This window comes from Sinocyclocheilus grahami, unplaced genomic scaffold (assembly GCF_001515645.1).
Source record: "Sinocyclocheilus grahami isolate Dianchi unplaced genomic scaffold, SAMN03320097.WGS_v1.1 scaffold811.1, whole genome shotgun sequence".
In the NCBI taxonomy this organism is placed as follows: Eukaryota; Metazoa; Chordata; class Actinopteri; order Cypriniformes; family Cyprinidae; genus Sinocyclocheilus; species Sinocyclocheilus grahami.
The window spans coordinates 267,712-288,460 of record NW_015505990.1 but is presented as its reverse complement, the minus strand read 5'-3'; the positions used below and the strand labels follow the sequence as shown (position 1 = coordinate 288,460).

Below are 20,749 nucleotides of genomic sequence, written 5' to 3'. Positions count from 1 at the left end.
AGTACAAATGCACATTCAACTTCAGCTTTGAAAACACAGTATGACAGTGAACTTAAACTGAAATGAAAGTTTTGCTCATACAAACATGACATATTTAACAAGTACAAAGGTTTAAGGCAACTTTGAAAGTTTTTGTCAACATGTATTTTCCCAACTAAAACAATTTTATTTTAATTTAATTGAAATAAAATTAATGTTAATTTAAAATATGGGAAATCTTCAGTAAATGTTTTTAGTTAGTTGCCAAGGCAACAGCTTTTAATTTAGTTTAATTTCTAAAATTAATAAAGCTAAAACGGAAAATAACTCAAATTGAAAAAGAAAAAAATCTAAATAGACATAAAAAACAAAATAAAAAACGCACACAAAAGGACGAAAACCAAAATAATAAGAACAAATTCACTATATAGTGAAAAATCTAAAAATAAAAACGAATTAAGCTTATGTTGATACTGTTTACTGCATTTGACATAATGAATTTCCCCAACCAAATCTATCACATTAACTTAAATAAAATAAATGCTAAATGTAATTAAAACATTCAAAAAAAATCTAATTCAAGTTGAAGTACTAAAAGGACTAAAACTAAAATTAAATATAATAAAAACGAAATAGATGTATTGTTTTTTTTCATATTTTATATATTAAAAACAGTAAAGCTGGCAAAAAATTTAACTAAAACTAAAACATATTTAAAATGTAAATGAATACTATATTACTAATGATACTAAAATATATATATTTTTTATTTTCCCACAAGGAATTTATCAGGAACTGGTGACATTAGTAATAATAGTTTCAGCCAGCATTAGTCGATCTCCAGTGGACCGTAGGTTTTCAGGAACAGACAGAAAGCAGACAACTACTTGTGAAATATTTTTATTTCTATGAAAAATGTAAAATAAACACAAGAAAAAGGCAAGAGAGGTTTGGAAGGGTCTTACACAGTGTGATGCAACTAACCACTCTAAAAGAGATTTAATCTTCCTTGTCATTTTGACCAAACTTCATCACAGACATGTTGAGTTTCAGAATTGCACTCTGCATATAAATCTCATTTTGACAGAGCAGTGGTTGTCATTCAGTTTCCCACTAACTGTTATCTGCCCACAGTCCTCTCCTCCCTCTCCCATATTATGTTGTGTCCAGTCATCCGGCTGCCCAGGATTCCAGCGTCTGAAACAGTGCCAACAAATATTGCACTATTACATCTGCATTCATATAGAGCCCCTTTCTGGCATCCCATCTAAAGTTCAGTTTATGTTATGCATTTAATCCCAACACTACCAGCAACATTTTAAACAACTGAAATATTTATTTAATGCAAGATGCATTTACTCGACAAATACATTGTCTTGATGTAGCTGCTTTCTTTCCTATTAATAACTGCAATAATTGAGAAGAAAAAAAACAACAACCACAAATGCCAAATATTAAAGAACTCATCCTGTGAAATGGAAATTGAAAACTATGTGACCATTATATTAGGCCATATTTATGGATAGAATAAACATGTAAATGTAGCGCCATCCTAAGGCCAAAATTTGTACATAACCTCATGGAGGAATAAATACGCTTGTGGTCAAAAGTTTGGAATAATGCTCACCATCAAAAATACAGTCAAAAAGAGCAACATTGTGAAATATTATTATTTCAAATAACTGTTTTCTGTTTGAATATTTTGTAAAGCATATTATTCCTGTGATCAAAGCTGAATTTTCAGCATCATTCCTCCAGTCTTCAGTGTCACATGATCCTTCAGAAATCATTCTAATATGCTGATTTTTATTCATGATTCTTTGATTAATAAAAGGTTAAAAAATAATAGCATTTATTTGAAACAGGATCTTTTGTAACATTATAAATGACATTACTGTAAATTCGGAACAATTCAATGCATCCTTGCTGAATAAAAGTATTAGTATTATCTATTTTTAAGCTACCCCAAAATTTTGTAACAGCTTTCACAAAAAATATTGGGCAGCACAGCTGTTTTCAGCATTGATAATAATAATCAGAATTGTTTCTCAATCTCAAATCAGCATATCAGAATGATTTCTGAAGGATCATGTGACACTGAAGTTATGATGCTGAAAATATAGCTTTGATCACAGCAATACATTACATTTTATAGTATGCTATTATTGTAATAATGTCACAATATTAATGTTTTTACTGTATTTTTGATCAATTAAATGCAGCCTCAGTGAACATGAGAGACTTTTAAAAACATTATCATTGACAGCCAGTGCATATTATTCAAAGGTAAATTATTATAGTGCATGTTTGCTCAGATATGCGAGTTGTTGTGAATCACGCATGATCGTTTATAATAAATCAGCTCACTCTTTATTCATGATGTAGGGAGTTTCATCCGCCCATCTCCACTGGCCTGTGGTCTGATCCGTTAGACCCACCCAGTAGCTTGTGGGTATGGTTTGATTGTTCAGAAAGGCCTAGGGGGGGGAATAAGAAATGAGAAAGAGGGAAAAATATGAAAAGCAAATATTATATTATGTGTGTGAATATTACACACCCACTCCTCATCGGCCTCTTGTATTTTCAGGAGTAGCGCGCCCTGCGCTTTGCAGTAATCTCGGGCCCCAGACCAGTTGAGTTGATCACTAGAGAACAAGAAACAGCTGCTGTTGTACAAGATCCAGCCACATTTACAGTTGACCACAGAGACGCCTGTGTCGGAGAGAGAGAAAACATGCCAAATGTGAGAGGTACGAAAGAAAGGAGAGAATGTACACTGTAAAAAATGATTGATAAGTCACGGCAACATATGCTTTTTCATTATTTTAACTCATCAATATCATTTTAACATTATTTTTTAAGTTATATGAGATTTTTTTTTTATGTCAGTTTAATATTATTTAAACGAACTGGAAAAAAATAAATGACAGCCAATTTGATTATACTTTAGTTAAAGTAAGTGAAAGCACATGTAATGTCAATTAGTGCTAAATACCTGCTTTTTTGGCGCTCGTATTAGTTATCAGCTCCTTCAGAGCGTTCATGACGCTTTCCTCTGATTGAATATCACTAGAGAACAAGAAACAGCTGCTGTTGTACAAGATCCAGCCACATTTACAGTTGACCACAGAGACGCCTGTGTCGGAGAGAGAGAAAACATGCCAAATGTGAGAGGTACGAAAGAAAGGAGAGAATGTACACTGTAAAAAATGATTGATAAGTCACGGCAACATATGCTTTTTCATTATTTTAACTCATCAATATCATTTTAACATTATTTTTTAAGTTATATGAGATTTTTTTTTATGTCAGTTTAATATTATTTAAACGAACTGGAAAAAAATAAATGACAGTCAATTTGATTATACTTTAGTTAAAGTAAGTGAAAGCACATGTAATGTCAATTAGTGCTAAATACCTGCTTTTTTGGCGCTCGTATTAGTTATCAGCTCCTTCAGAGCGTTCATGACTCTTTCCTCTGATTGAACACAACAAGAAAACACATCAGTCATACAGCGTCCTGTGAATTCAATTTCAATCTAATTAATTCAATGTAAAAAATCATTTCAGCCTTAAAGCAGCACTATGTAACTTTTGGCGCTCTAGCGGTTAATAAACAGAACTGCACACATCCCGCGGAAGAACATTCCAGCCGGAGCTACTTCTCTAAGTTTATATCTCTGGCGATTCACGCAGGTGTGTGTTACTCCGCAGCGGTGACGACCCGACCAGGCTACAATATAGGGCTGTCGCGATTCGTCGATTTTATTCGACTATTCGATTTTTTTAAATCCTCGACTTAATTTTGCTCACGTCGACTAACCGGCAAAACACTGGAAGTGGCGCATTTCACGGACGAGAATCCATAAAACACATTATTAGACTGTTTCCCAAGGCTGCGTGATATATTAAGCATAATTGTGAATTCACAAACGCTACGATTGAATTAAATAATTATATGCGATGCAGTTCTAATACAGTATATGCGCTTTAATTATTTACATGCGTGTAGGTTAAGTACATGGCTCCGTTCACAGAAGTTCCACAGGACCTGTTATCATTTACATACGTGTGTGTGCAGCGACTCAAACTCCATCTCTGCATGTTGTTGTGAGTTTGGGTTTATTATAATGTTCATCTGGGAACGCAACGTGCGTCATTTCATCAGATTTGTAAGGTAAATCATTTATAAATCTACGCAAACTAAGGAGAATACATTGCGGTTTCAAAATAAAGCTCAAACCCTCACTCGGAGTTTACACGTTTTGGTGTCCACATATTCTTTTAATTACAGCGACTATAGCATTTCTGTCGTAAAGAAATGGCCAAATATTAAAGATTAAGTGGACATTTGAATGAAATGGTGCTTGGCCAATATTAAACAAGGATTAGATCGCACAGCAATGTGTAAAAACAATCGTCAGGCCGTTGGCGCCCCCTGCAGGCCTTTGTTGTCATGCGTGATGTACATTAGCTCTATTGTTTATAATACATTATCTATTTTAACAGTTTTGATCAACAAAACCATATGATTTTTTGCTTTTGATACTTTATTTGAACTAATTATCATTGCCTAATTGCTATTATATATGTATTTTAAGTCATTTTAAAGGCTTTTGTTCACTTAAATCTATTTTATTACCACAAAAAATAATTATAATTATAGGGCCCTATGAAATCCGTTTTATTTCCAAATTCATTTTTTTTCCATTTTCATTTTTCTATACTCTGTTTTAATGGTTAAATTAAATTGTATTAATAAAAAAGCCTGTCTAATTAATTTAGTTTTACAGTTTTATCTTTACCAAATTCTGTTTTCCATTATTTTCTGGATTCCATTTGAATGGTTCCATTAAATTGTAATAATCAAAAGCATCTCCAATTAATTGATTTTATTAAAAAAAAAAATATATTTTTTTTTTGTCAGAAATACTGCACATTTACGTTTTTCTCCTAAATAAATTCTGGTAAATACTCCTTTTAAAAGTGTTTTTTGATTATAATTTTATTATTAGTAGACTAGAACAAGAGGATATGTTGTCATTCTTACACTATAATACTGAACTTTGATTTCAGTGATTTGGACTGTGAGATGGACACTTGCTTCTTGCACTCTATGTTGCACTTTACTTTTGCTTTAAAAAGAGGATTTCATAGAAATTTAGATTTCATTTGGTTTAATAAAATATAGTTTAATAAAATATTCATAAAGGGGTCATATGATGCTATTTTAAAGATAATTATTTGGTGTATTTGGTGTAACAGAATATGTTGACATGCTTTAATGTTCAAAAACACATTATTTTTCAAACACTGTACATTATTGTAGGTCCTCTATGCCCCGCCTCTCTCAAACGTATCGTTTTCTACAAAGCCCCCTCCTTTGACAAGCGCAGTCTGCTCTTTTGGGCGGCATTATGCTAATATTTCCACATAGTGAGGTAGGTATGTGGGGGCGTGTTAGAACGAGGCGTTTTAGGTAGGCGTGGTTGACTCTTAACTTTTATAAAGAATATCTCTTTGGATTAGAGATTTTAGTCTTTGCAACTTTACAGATCTTCTTTATGCACCAAGAGCTTGTAACACAGGGGTGCCCAAACTCGGTCCTGGAGGGCCGGTGTCCTGAAGAGTTTAGCTCCAGCCCCAATTAGACACACCTGAACCAACTAATCAAGCTCTTACTAGGCATACTAGAAACTTAAAGGCAGGTGTGTTGAGGCAAGTTGGAGCTAAACTCTGCAGGACACCAGTCCTCCAGGACCGAGTTTGGGCACCCCTGTTGTAACACTTCAAAGAGAAAGGAAAATTAAAATTAATTATGAAATTAATATAAAATTATGTGGGAAATTAATCGCTTCGTCATTCTTACACTATAATACTGAACTTTGATTTCAGTGATTTGGACTGTGAGATGGACACTTGCTTCTTGCACTCTATGTTGCACTTTACTTTTGCTTTAAAAAGAGGATTTCATAGAAATTTAGATTTCATTTGGTTTAATAAAATATAGTTTAATAAAATATTCATAAAGGGGTCATATGATGCTATTTTAAAGATAATTATTTGGTGTATTTGGTGTAACAGAATATGTTGACATGCTTTAATGTTCAAAAACACATTATTTTTCAAACACTGTACATTATTGTAGGTCCTCTATGCCCCGCCTCTCTCAAACGTATCGTTTTCTACAAAGCCCCCTCCTTTGACAAGCGCAGTCTGCTCTTTTGGGCGGCATTATGCTAATATTTCCACATAGTGAGGTAGGTATGTGGGGGCGTGTTAGAACGAGGCGTTTTAGGTAGGCGTGGTTGACTCTTAACTTTTATAAAGAATATCTCTTTGGATTAGAGATTTTAGTCTTTGCAACTTTACAGATCTTCTTTATGCACCAAGAGCTTGTAACACAGGGGTGCCCAAACTCGGTCCTGGAGGGCCGGTGTCCTGAAGAGTTTAGCTCCAGCCCCAATTAGACACACCTGAACCAACTAATCAAGCTCTTACTAGGCATACTAGAAACTTAAAGGCAGGTGTGTTGAGGCAAGTTGGAGCTAAACTCTGCAGGACACCAGTCCTCCAGGACCGAGTTTGGGCACCCCTGTTGTAACACTTCAAAGAGAAAGGAAAATTAAAATTAATTATGAAATTAATATAAAATTATGTGGGAAATTAATCGCTTCGATTAATCGATAAATTAGTCGATAGATTAATCGAAATAAAAATAGTCGTTAGTGGCAGCCCTACTACAATAGTCCAAATATAAGTACTTATTATAAGTGTACCGTAGTGATTCGGAATAAGACAAAAACGTGGTTTGGAAGATGAATTCATGATGTACTCGCTCATTATATACATTTTGCAAATTTTGAACACAGAAAAAGTTACATAGTGCTGCTTTAACTCTAAAATATCTGCACTCTGACAGTAATATATATATATATATATATATATATATATATATATATATATATATAATCATGTCTTTATATTCAACTAATAATGAATTTAAAGACATACCGTATTCAATAGATTCAACTGCAATAATATTGAAATAGTGAGTGCATGTCGGGATAATGGCCTGTTTTGGTTTTGTTTCCTATGTATGTTTCCTTGGTTCCCGTTTTCTCCTCTAGTTAGTTTCTATGGTTTGTACTCACCAGAGGTTTGTTGTTTTGAGGAAATAGATGCGACAGAAGAAGTGAGATCTGACACTGAACTCTTCAGGTCACTCAATGAGCTCTTCAGAGACTCTGTAACACAAGACAAAAGCCCTAAATGTGATTTATGAGACAGGCTTGTAGGCAATGCAGTTAATACTAGTTAACATGAACTAACAATAAAAAATGCATAAAGCATGTATTCATCTTAATGTTAATGTCAACATTTACTAATGCATTATTAATATCAAAAGTTGTATATTTTAATATTATTTAAGGAACCAGAGCTAACACGAACTAACAAATGAAAATATATATTTTTATGAACTCATGTTAACTAAATGACTAATGCATTAACGAACAATAACTAATGGGACCTTATTGTAAACTGTTATTGAATTATATTATGCAAGTCTAACACAAACATTTATGTATTCATGCTTCATTGTAAATATTAGCCGTATGATTTTATGTTTCTGTCTCACCCAAGTCACGCTGTTTGTTTTGTTGATCAGACTGTACAGACGACTTCAAACTGGCCAGTGATCTTTCTGTTTCCGTCTGTTTCTGTTCCTGCTTTTTAACTGGGAGAAAAAAAGGATGCAGTTAAACAAATGATGTCCTTCAAAACACAGATAATATGAACAATGTGAAAATATGAAAATATTTCCACACCTGCATCATTTAGTGTAGATGTCAGTGCTGATACTGTAAAATTAAAACTGTTCATCGAGCTTTTCACATCCTGCTGTTGCACTGTGGAAAAGAAGTGTGTGGACAGATGTTGCATTTAGATGTTGGATGTAGTAGATTGTATAATGCTATTACCATGACTCTTTTTAAAGGGATAGTTCACCCAAAAATTTGCTGTAAATGACCCTCAGGCCATCTAATGAGTTTGTTTCTTCATCAGAACAGATTTGGAGAAATGTAGCATTGCATCACTTGCTCGCCAATGGATACTTTGCAGTGAATGGGTGCCGTCAGAATGAGAGTCCAAACAGCTGATAAAAACATCACAATAATCCACAAGTAATCCACACCAATCAGTTAACATCTGGAGAAGACAAAAGCTGCACGTTTGAGAGAAACAAATCTATCATTAAGGCATTTTTAGCTTTAAACTATAGTTTCTGGCTAAAATATGAGTCCATAATCCATAATAGCGTTTCCTCCGGTGAAACAGTGAACATCCTCTGTTGTCTCTCACATCAAAAGTCATCCACAGATTTGTTTAGAGCTGTTTTGGCTTGTAAACGGTGCTTGATCTGTGCATATTTCTGGATAGAAAGCAATATTATAGATAGAGGACTCGTATGTTGACTAAAAGCGACAGTTTAAAGTCAAAGACATCTTGATGGATTTCTTTCTTATAAACACGCAGCTTTTCACTTCAGAAGGTGTTAAGTGATGGACTGGAGAGGTATGGATTACTTGTGGATTATTGTGATGTTTTTATCAGCTGTTTGGACTCTCATTCTGACGGCACCCATTCACTGCAGAGCATCCATTGCTGAGACACTGATGCAATGCTACATTTCTACAAATCTGATGAAGAAACAAACGCATCCTAATCTTGGATGACCTGAGGGTGAGTAAATGTTCAGCAAATTTTCATTTTTGGGTGAACTATTCCTTTAAGACTTGTTTCATTCAAACATAACTTGAAGCATGTCTTATGAAAAATATTGACTAAATACTTTCACTTTGATGTCCTTTGGAGGGGTTCGAACCACCTCACTCTAAAATTCACACCCTGATTGTAGAGTTATGGAATCGAGTGCTGTATTGCGCATATAATGTAAGGTTTACTCACTGTTGACTGATAGCTGAGAAGAAATAGATGCGACAGAAGAAGTGAGATTTGAATCTGAACTCTTCAGGTCCCTCAGTGAGCTCGACAGAGACTCTTCAACATGAGACAAAAACCGTAAATTAGACAGTATCAGCAAGGTCACTGTGCGCATAGGAGTTTATAGTGATTTTTCTTTTCATTAGGAGCAATTATAGAAGTGCATAATACAATTATTATATGACATTCTATTATTCTGTGCAGATTTCTATGTATTAATGCTTCTATCTCAATAGCTTATAATAATGCTTTTACCGAAGTCACGTTGTTTGTTTTGTTGATCAGACTCTATAGATGCCTTCAAACTGTCCAGTGATCTTTCTGTTTCACTCTGTTTCTGGTCCTTCTTGTTAACTGGGAGGGAAAAAGGACTGCAGTTTAAAAATCCACAGATAATAATATTTATGTGATGTTATTGAAAGATTTCCACACCTGCATCATTCAGCTGCGCCGTCAGTGCTGACACTGCAGAACTCAAACTGTTCATCAAACTCTTTATGTCACTTTGCGACACATCCTGCTCTGTGAACATGAAGTTTGTGGGAAGATGTTGCATTTACTGGACTGTTATTGAATCGAGTGCTGTATTGCACGTGTAATGTAAGGTTTTACTCACTGCTGATGGATAGTCGAGAAGAAATAGATGCGACAGAAGTAGTAAGATCTGAAACTGAACTCTTCAGGTCCCTCAGTGAGCTCGACAGAGACTCTTTAACACGAGACAAAAGCCATAAATATGGTATATTAATAAGATCACTGTGTGCAGAGCAATAAAGGCTTGATAAATGAGAAAATATGGAAAAAAGACATATATAACATACATAAAACATGTATAATCAACATCTCCTCATAACTATTTTGGATACTGTATTCCTAAAACTTTACAATAAGGTCTCATTTTTTCACATTAGTTATTGCATTAACCAACATGAAATAATTAACTTAAATGATTTTAGCAAATGGCTGCAATATAACAAAGAGTGAAACATTTAAGGGGGTCTGAATACTTTCCGTACCCACTGTATATATGTGTGTGTGTTCATATTAATATTAGTTCACAGTGCACTAATTAATGTTAACAGATCTTAAAGATGCATTAGTAAATGTGACCCTGGAGCACAAAAGCAGTGTTAAGTCGCTGGGGTATGTTTGTAGCAATAGCTAAAAATACATTGTATGGGTCAAAATTATCGATTTTTCTTTTATGCCAAAAATCATTAGGACATTAAGTAAAGATCTTTTGTTATGTTCCATAAAGATATTTTGTAAATTTCCTACCATAAATATATCAAAACTTAATTTTTGATTAGTAATATGCATCACTAAGAACTTCATTTGGACAACTTTAAAGATGATTTTCTCAATATTTTGATTTTTTTGCACCCTCAGATTCCAGATTTTCAAATAGTTGCATCTCGACCAAATATTGTCCTATCCTAACAAACCATACATCAATGGAGAGCTTATTTATTCAGCTTTCAGATTATGTATAAATCTCAAATTCGACATTATGACTGGTTTTGTGGTCCAGGGTCATATATATTGATATTTGCCAAGATTAATAAATGCTTTTGAAGTATTGTTCATTGTTAATTCATGTAATTAAGTAATGTACAAAATTTTAATTACCAAATTCCCTTTATACTTTTTGCACTTACTTCTCTGAAATTAAATATTAATATTTTTCACATTTTTATCATTCCTTGAAATTGAAATTCCTTGGAATTATAATCACACATGTCTCTAATAAGACAATAATGCTGAGATTTGAATGCGGCCCAATTTAGGATTTAGCTTTCTGAGCTCACATGCTTCCAGATGAATGATATGTTCACTTTAGATATTTTTATGACTTATTACTTTCCTTAAGTTTCCTGGGTGCAGAAATAATAATAATAAAAAATAATAATAGAAAATGTATATTCATTTTAAGTTTCTGTTTTACCAAAGTCACGCTGCTTCTTTTGTTGATCAGACTGTAGAGAAGTAACAGATGAGCTCAAACTATCTAATAATTTTTTTGTTTCAGTCTGTTTCTGGTCCTGCTTGCCAACTGTGAAGGGATAAAAAATCATATTAGACTGATAAACAATGAAGAATATATATGTTCAAAGAGATTGCTCTTAAAATGATTTCTTGTGGTTGTCTCATTTCCTTGAAATGAAAAGATTTGCAGACCTGCATCATTTAGTTTGGATGTCAGCGCTGATACCGCAGAACTCAAACCGAGCATCAAACTCTTCACTTCAGTGTATAACACATCCTGACGCTCTGTGAAGAAATGATTTATTTAGACAGCTCATATTCATGTGTTGGTTTTGGAAGATTTAAAGGTACATAATCACCCAGCTTTTATAGGTTTTCCTACAAAAAAGATTGAACTCAATGAAGAGGCAAGATTGATCATCAAGGTCTCAATATTGGACTTTTCTTGCACTTCTTATGTTGTATAAAGTGATAGAGACATTAATATAATTTTTTTTTTCTGAAGTTATGGAGCACAAATGGGCAAAGACAAGAAACTAATCACTAGTCATTGCTTGATCTGAAGATATGCATGCTCAATATGAGTATGTAGTGCTTAGAAAAAAAGGGATCTAAGGAATACTTCACCCAAAAATGAAAGATGTAGATGAGTTTGTTTCTGAACAGATTTGGAGAAATTTAGCATTACATCACTTGTTTGGACTCTCATTCTGACGGCACCCATTCACTGCAGAGGACCCATTGCTGAGCAAGTGATGCAATGCTGCATTTCTTAAATCTGCATCTTGGATGACCTGAGGATGAGTATGTTTTCAGCTAATTATCATTTTTGTGTGAAGTATTGTTTTAAGTTCTCACCTGTGTTCTGAAGATCAGGTTTGACTGAAGTTAGATTTAAACTCTGACTGTTCATCCAGCTCTCCAGCATCGAGAATTTTCTTTGTTGATGCGAAACTGTGAGTGAAAACAAAGATTTTGTCTAATCAGCTTAATATAAAGGCAGTATGTATACCAGCATACCATTACCGTTATGTATAAATACTCTGCAAATACTTTTTTCAATTACAGTTTCCAGTTTCCTTTTTTTTGCATTACAGCTCACTTTCTGAAATGTTTATAGCATGACACATAAAGATTGTATGTTGTTTAATCCACTCACAGATGACGAAAATCATGGTCATGAAAACAATCATGCAAACTCCTAGAGTTAGGAGGATGCCAGTTTGTCTGCTACAACGATCTGCAAAAAACAACATGCACACCACGAGAAATGTACAATTCTTTCACTAGAAAATGTGACATTTGTGCCAAATTTGCATCAGCCTTTAAAGTAATATACTCATATGCAATATGATCAGGAATGTTTATTAACATGACTATTATTGCAAATATATAATGTTTGACATAAGGAAATTTAATTAAATACGTGCCTGCTTGATGAGTATACAAATAAAATTGACTTTACATTACATTAGTCATTAATTAGCATTATGTTCAGATCAGTAGTTCATTTACATTCAAATATAAATAAAGTTTCTTAATAACTGTAACTATTTCGGAACGGAAGGTTATCACTTTCATTGTCATCCGCAATTTACATTTAAAACAAAACTTAATTTACATGTTGAGAGGGAAGATAAACGTAATACTGTATAAAATGATTGAGCTTAGGATGTTCGAGGTTCAGTCTGACTCCGTTGAACCCAAGGTACTACATGTACTTTTGTCACTACTATCCTGTAATAAAAGTTATTCTTCATCAAGATCTTCGACGTCTTCACTTTTTCTTACAAAAGCTTTATAATGACTTAATTATTATTTTATTTATTTAGTTTTACATAAAGTATGTTCCTTGCTGATTTTTTTTTATCAAAATGTGTTATATGTTCTCATGTGTTATAGACTAATACAATTTAAAAATGTGACTGTAACGGACGGGCGTGACAATGGAGTTGTAGATCCAAATGCAAGCTTTATTAAAGGGGTCATATGATGCGATTTCAAGTTTTCCTTTCTCTTTGGAGTGTTACAAGCTCTTGGTGCATAAAGAAGATCTGTAAAGTTGCAAAGACTAAAGTCTCAAATCCAAAGAGATATTCTTTATCAAAGTTAAGAGTCAGCCACGCCCCCCTAAAACGCCTCGTTCTAACACGCCCCCACATGTCTACGTCACTATGTGGAAATATTAGCATAATGCCGCCCAAATGTGCACGCAAAGAAAGAAGGCGTGGTTTCAGTAACCGCAGTTAGTGTTGAAGCAGCATGTCAGGGAGACGCAAAAGCACTTTATTTGGCCTTCCGGAAGTAGATGCAATTAGGAATCATTGGTTGAGATTTATTTACAACAGAACAGCACAACCCAGATGTTCGAATTTGTGCAACGCATTTTATGGACGACAGTTTTTTGAACCTAGAAGAGTACAAGGCTGGCTGTGCACAAAGGCTATTTCTAAAAAAAAAAAGGGTAAATTCTGACTTTGCTATGACAATCTGGCGCTTCTGAATCAGCGCCTGTAAGAATGTTTTGTTATTAGTTTAAGTATGTGCTATTGACTGTTCAAATGCGGAGTTTTGCGCAGCGCAGAGTAAAGCGTCGTGTGTGTGTGTGTGTGAGGGGAACAGGGTCACATCACAGGAGAGAGAACTGTCTGTCAGAAATCATAGCACGTCAGCTGTCTTAACCGCGGCTTGTGTACTGCATCATCACTGTGTCTGTCACGCGACTCTGTTGCCCTTTCGGGCTTGAACTGATGGTAAAACTAACCACATTATTAACTGTCTTGATATTTACTTTGAAAGCTGAAGTTCGTGATTATGATAAGGGTCGTTACATTTCCGATGCGTGCTTGTGGTGTTCGGCCAATCACAATACACTGGGTCAGCTGGCCAATCAGAGCAGACTGCGCTTGTCAAAGGAGGGGGCTTTGTTGAAAATGATGTGTTTGAGAGAGGCGGGGCATAGAGGACCTACAATAATGTACAGTATTTGAAAAATAATGTTTTTTGAACATTAAAGCATGTCAGCATATTCTGTTACACCAAATACACAAAATAATGATCTTTAAAATAGCATCATATGACCCCTTTAAAACAGATCTTGGTCAAAACAGGCAAGTTCGAACACCAGCAAACAACTATATCCAGGTCAAGGAAAAGTCTGAGATGGAGTGCCATCTAGAGGAGCTCATGGACACCTCAACTGGAGATCGTGACGGTGACCTATGTGAATTTATTTATTAGACTGAAATATTTGGAGGACAAAATATATTTTTTTAATTATATATAAAAAACAAATGCCAAGAAATATACTGGTAAATAATACATGTTTTTTGCCGTATGGTTGTATTTGTCCTAGCTATTACATCTATGTAGCCTACACTGTTTTATTAAGTTATTTTCTGGAATTTGTCAAATGTCAAAATCAACATTTTAGCACAGAAAGATCTCTGTTTTTGATTAAAATAGTTTGTTTATTTTAAAGCGTGTGCAGCGTGAGCATATGAGGCTACTGCGCATGCGCACACATAATCAATTAGTCATTGAGTGGTCTGTATTTCTTGTCGCACATTACAATGTTTAATTAGATGAATAAATGTTGCTGTTGTTACCGGGATAAAATACCTGAGTCATGTACCACATCCTAGGCAACATTTATGAATGGCAGAGAACATTTTGATACCTTAGAATAAAGCAAAACTAAAAACGTTGCTATGTGAATATATCTTATCAGTGGGATATAGGACGGAGTGAGAAACGTCAGATGTCCATTACAGACAAACAAAGAAACAGAGTAGGATAAAAAGTTCACTGCACATGTGAGCCATTAAGTGCAGCATCAGCTTTTTATTTCCCCATCACGCGCGGAAAATATAGTCAAACAAGTATTTTTAAAAATAGGTTTTGAAATAACTAAATATATTTATAATAACTAAAAATATTAAACTATTTAAAAAAAAAAGAAAAAAAAGAAAGATGTTCAGGACTCAATATTCAGGACTTCATTCTGAGCCTGACAGGAAGACAAGTTATTTTATTAGTTTATCAGTGGGATTCTTGTTGATTTGTTTACTGTTGGTTTACTGTTTAAACGAGAAAGGCTAATTTGGTAGAATGAGATATTAATTTAGTCATATTAGTAACTACACCACAACACTGATAAACACATCATTAATGTGATTTGTAATTTACACAGTTCACACACCATCGAAAATCAAATACAGCAAAAACAAAGCCTATTTACACTGCGCTTTCAGAATTTTTGCGAATCAAAAATTCTGAACTTTATTCAGTTTTGCATTTCACATATATACTTCATTTTGGTAGAGCAGTGGGCATCATTAAGCATCCCATCATATGCAATTTGCCCACAGTCCTCTCCTCCTTCACCCAGGTCGTGTTCGGTCCAGTCATCCGGCTGCCCAGGGCTCCAGTGTCTGCAAAAATAAAAAATTAAATCTGTTGCATATTCATTTATAGTTTGTTTATTATGCTAGCAGTGTTTCCCACAGGATTCTGCGAGACTATGGTGGGAGGACCCCTGTCAAGAAAATGTTGTAGATTTTAAAGTTAAGAGCATCAATCCGGTGCACTTTCAAAAAAAAAAAAAAAAAGAGCATCAAACAAATGTTCAGTGTGAAAATTCTTTGCATTGACTTTTACCTTGACTGAAACCTCTTTTTAGTTGTGATAAAGTGTGTCAGTCTACATTACATTCACACTGTTGTTTTAAGAAGGCAAACAAATAAAATATAATAATATTTTAATGTGTTTATTTGTTTATGTACAGAACTTTGGCAGACACTAGTTGTTTTTAAATGTGCTATATAAATAAATGGACTTTGACCTTAATAATTATACTTTTATATTATTATTATTATTATTACTATTATTATTATACCTTAGACAAGTAGTAGGCTATGTATTGTAAAACAAATGCAATTTAAATTAAAAATGAGTATTTCATAAGTATATTGTTTTGCTTGCAGTAGGCCTGTCACGATAACTACTTTTTGTTGGGTGATATATTGCCCCAGAAATAATCGAGAAAAAAATATCATTGTCATTTTAAAGGGATACTCCACCCCAAAATGACAATTTTGTCATTAGTCACTTACCCCCATGTAGTTCCAAACCCGTAAAAGCTTTGTTCGTCTTCGGAACACAATTTAAGATATTTTGGATGAAAACCGGGAGGCTTGTGACTGTCCCATTGACTGCCAAGTAACTTACACTGTCAAGATCCAGAAAAGTATGAAAGACATCGTCAGAATAGTCCATCTGCCATCAGTGGTTCAACCGTAACGTTATGAAGCAACAAGAATACTTTTTGTACGCGAAGAAAACAAAAATAACGACTTTATTCAACAATTTGTCTCTTTTCATCTCAACAATTTGTCTCTCTGCATCACCGTAGCACCATTTTGGAGAATAATCGTTATTTTTGTTTTTTTCGCGTACAAAAAGTATTCTCGTCGCTTCATAACGTTACGGTTGAACCACTGATGGCAGATGGACTATTCTGACGATGTCTTTGATACTTTTCTGGACCTTGACAGTGTAAGTTACTTGGCAGTCAATGGGACAGTCACAAGCCTTCCGGTTTTCATCCAAAATATCTTAAATTGTGTTCCGAAGACGAAGGAAGCTTTTACGGGTTTGGAACGACATGAGGGTAAGTGACTAATCCGGGGTCACCAAACTTGATCCTGGAGGGCCAGAGTCCAGCAGAGTTTAGCTCCAACTTGCCTCAACACACCTGCCTGTATACCTAGTAAGAGCTTGATTAGCTGGTTCAGCTGGTTCAGGTGTGTTTAATTAGGGTTGGAGCTAAACTCTGCAGAACACCGGCCCTCCAGGACCGAGTCTGGTGACCCCTGGACTAATCAGACGAAATCAGACGCGCTGGTTTTCTCAGACGCTTACAGAAAAGGCTTACCAAAACAAAGTTACTGGGTTCATCTTTTTCACGTTTCCTTGGTTGGTAGATGCACCGGGGACCTGATTATAGCACTTAAAACCTGGAAAAGTCAGATTTTCATGATATGCCACATTTAAACCCTGAAAGGATGCTACGACAAAGATATTCAGGATTCTGCATCCTGGCCAAATTCTCACATTGGCCTCTGTCCATCATCATGGCCTCCTAATCATCCCCTATACTGATCGGCTTCTTAAAATATTTTTGGTTCATTATGAAACTGTGGTGGGACAGATTAGACTATGGCGGGCCACTAAAATCTAGATAATAAATAGTAAACACTTAGTATAGGATCATGGATCATGTCGATCTGTTTATATTTGGTCATGAATGTGAGTTCTCAATAATCAGACTCAATTATCCAGAACCGAAATATCCAGTTCTCTCTATATTCAACTCACTCTCTATTCATGGTGTAAGGAGTGTCATCTGCCCATCTCCACTGGCCTGTGTTCTGGTCCGTTAGACCCACCCAGTAGTCATGTGGTTTGGCAAAATTGGTAACAAATTGCTAGAAAGGGAGATAAAAGTTGTTGAAGAATCTCTGAAAGACTGAATGGAAGGTTTTAAGGGAAAAGTGTGTGCTTGTGTCTGTTACGCACCCACTCCTTCTCAGAGCCAGCTTCTATTTTTAGGAGTAACGCACCCTTCTCTTCACAGTAATCCTTTGCTTTGGTCCAGTTCATTGTGTCATGTGAGAACAGGTAACAGCTGTTTCTGAACGGGATCCAATCAGATTCAGTACATCCTGGTGTAAGTAAGTCTATGTAAGCGAGAGAAACAAAGAGTGCATAGTGGTGTTGTTAACTAATGAACCTTATTGTAAAGTGATACCAAAAAATTTAAAGAGGACATGACTAATTGAACAATTAATTGAAATCAACTGAATTTTCATTTTGGTGAACCTCTCCTATAAATCCTATTTGGACAGGACTAGTTTTCTCTATGAGGTGGTTTCATAAATTCTTATTTTACTGTACTGATGTTGTATGATTTTAAGTATTTTTTTGCCCACCCTCAGACCTATTTTTTTTATTTCTACACACATTTTTTTTCAATTTAATCCTATACCCAGATAGTGCTGAATATTTCTTTCCCCCCACAATGCTTCTCCTCATTTATATTGACCATCATCAAATACTGTAACTGAAGCTATCATTCTTGTTGCGCTGCCTGGTGCACCTTCATTATGAACTCTCCAGGTGAAATAACAGTGGTTATTCTGCATTAAAACAGAAGCCGCTTATATTTGGGTTTAGAATTTACTCACTTGTAAATGATAGTTTATAAGAAAGAGTTTGAAGAGATGATCTCAGTAACCCTACTGAATGCTTCAGGTCCGACAGTGAGCTTGACATGCCCACTTCAGTTGAAGAAAAAAACAATATATCAGCATGATTTCCTCTAATTTAGGAAAAACGTAATTCTGTAGAATATTTACAATTTTTAAAGGAAATGTTTAGCAACATTTGGATTTTAAATGAATATTTCTGTTCATTTGAATTAATATCATTTTAGGTCTTACTCAAGAGCCGTTGTGTGCGTGGAATAGACTGTAGAGAAACAATAGATGTTATCAAACTGTCTTCTGTCAGTTTATTCCTGAGAGCCGATAGTGCAGAACTCAAACTGTCCATCAAACTCTTGACTTCAGTGTGTGACACATCCTGCTGGCGCTCTGTAGGAGAAAAAAGAGAGAATGTTTCATCATCAGGCCAATTAATAAACCGCTTCAAACCCTTGAAATGTTGTTTTATGTTTGAGGATTCAAAGCTGAAAAGTACGTCCAGTGCTCACCCAGCTTTTGTAGGTTTTCTTCTTGTTTGGATGCGAGTGAACTCAGTGACGAGCCAAGAGCGGTCATCAGGGTCTCAATATTAGACAACTTCTTTATTTGCATTTCTTAGTCAAAGTCAAAGAGACAGATAATAAGAAAACAATCAACGTTTTTTATGCACATATCATATCTTAGACTATTTTCAGCGTCAGAAGTCAGAGAGGAAAGGGATAGTTAGCCATCAAGCTCTGTTGAGATTGACTTTTCTATCAGAGTCAGAAACTTGAATCATACAAAAATTCATTGCATTAAATATTACCCCCCAAACAAGCATTAGAAATGTGACATTTTTCATGGAGGACATTTGAAAAGTGTTATGTTGAAACTTTATGATTAAATTATGATCAAAATATTACAAAAAAAAAAAAAAATCATGAATTATTATATTATACTTGCATGCAAATAATTGTTTTTAATTCAATGAAATGGTCTTGCGATCTGTCACAAAATAAAACAAGGCAAGACACCAACCTCTGGTCTCTGGGTTACTTGATCCAGACGTGTTGAAATATGAACTCAGGCTGAACACTAAGTTCTGCAGCTCAGCAGCCTTCTTTTCTAGATCACCTCCTATCAAAAGCAGTTGCTCATTAAAAGTCCGTCAGCAAAACTGATCTGTGACAATGATGATGAAGTTCTCACCTGTGTTCTGAATATCAGATTTGACCGAGGTTAGATCAGAAGTATGGCTTTTCATCCAACTCTCCAGTGTTGAGAACTTTCGTTCTTGATGGGAATCTTTGAACCAAAGTAAACAGATAGACAAGCAAACAAACTGTCACATTTTCCAGCTTTTCTTCATGTGGTAATGCAAATCTCTGATTTTCATTGGAGGTTATGTAAACTCGGTTCATAGCTAAGAACACGATTCATATCACAGTTACTGGTTAATTAGTTAACTGAGCAGTTTATAGAACACTGTAACACTCTAAATCTATTTTAAAAGAAAACAATATTTTTTTTGTATGATTAAACAGCTTTATAATATCATATTAATAGAGAGAATATATTTAATATTTGTAATATTTAAAAAAATTAATTGGTGATACTACTGGACAACTATGAAAAATGGTGAAAATGTTTTATAGCACAAAACATAAATATAAAAGTTTCTTATTATAATAATAAAAAATAATATTTTAATCCACTCACAGATGACAGAAGTCAAGACCATGAAAATAATCATGCAGACTGTTCCCAGGAGCACAAGGATGCCAGTTTGTCTCCTGCATGGAAGACCTGCAGAGAACAAAAACATACCCTTGGTTCCTTTATGTTGTTCATTTCTTCTCCTCCTTTAGACTTTAATACTTTAAAAGAGTTTAGAGTAATATTACAAGCACTGTGTATAAGCAAAAGTACTAATGATACATGTATCAGCACAAAACATTAATAAGCACATGAATGTGATCAATAACTGAAGCTGAGGGAAGAAAAATGTTGCTAAATGGCATTCTCGATTTTAATTACATTCCAGATATAAAAGTTGCTTTTGTAGTGATAATTAAAAAAAGGTGTCAAGACATTAAAAAATGTAATTGCAGGACTTAAACTGTAAAAGTCAAATTAGTTTAATGCCTTAAGATTCAAGTTAGTTTCTCTATTTCTCAAAGAGTTTCTTTCTGTATCAAATAGAATGTGATTTTATAAATCTTTCAAACCTCTCCGAAATGATTTCTTTGGTTCACATTCCATCTCCATTTTAATGTATTCTTCAGAGCAATCCATTGCCCTTTTCTGAGACCGTGAAATGGTAGTAAAATAAGCAGTCACTTGCTTCTTTCAATGAAAAATCGAAAGAACACCTCCCTTATATAATAATCCATTATGCAATCATGTTCCTTAAATTAAACGAAAGGTACATTCACTTCCACATTCTGATATTTAGGGAACTGGGAGGATTCTACGTATTCTGTTACTGAGACACTGATAGGAAAATGTCTATAAAAATGTTTATCTTTTTT

General features: G+C 34.6%; 1 protein-coding gene across 1 annotated transcript; it reads right to left on the bottom strand.

Annotated features, from left to right (window-relative positions):
• Window positions 1–945: 945 nt before the first annotated feature.
• On the bottom strand, window positions 946–20,513 carry asgr1c.1 (asialoglycoprotein receptor 1c, tandem duplicate 1). Its single transcript, XM_016246790.1, has 18 exons — window positions 20,447–20,513; window positions 19,938–20,024; window positions 19,428–19,523; window positions 19,257–19,355; window positions 18,746–18,850; window positions 18,531–18,626; window positions 10,931–11,038; window positions 9,602–9,694; window positions 9,418–9,507; window positions 9,241–9,339; window positions 8,950–9,042; window positions 7,809–7,889; window positions 7,619–7,717; window positions 7,134–7,226; window positions 3,398–3,457; window positions 2,537–2,691; window positions 2,347–2,456; window positions 946–1,176 (listed from the first exon to the last, which is right to left on the bottom strand). The coding sequence occupies exons 1-18, from the start codon at window positions 20,511–20,513 to the stop codon at window positions 1,029–1,031; spliced, it is 1,779 nt and encodes a 592-aa protein (XP_016102276.1). The 3' UTR covers window positions 946–1,028.
• Window positions 20,514–20,749: the final 236 nt, after the last annotated feature.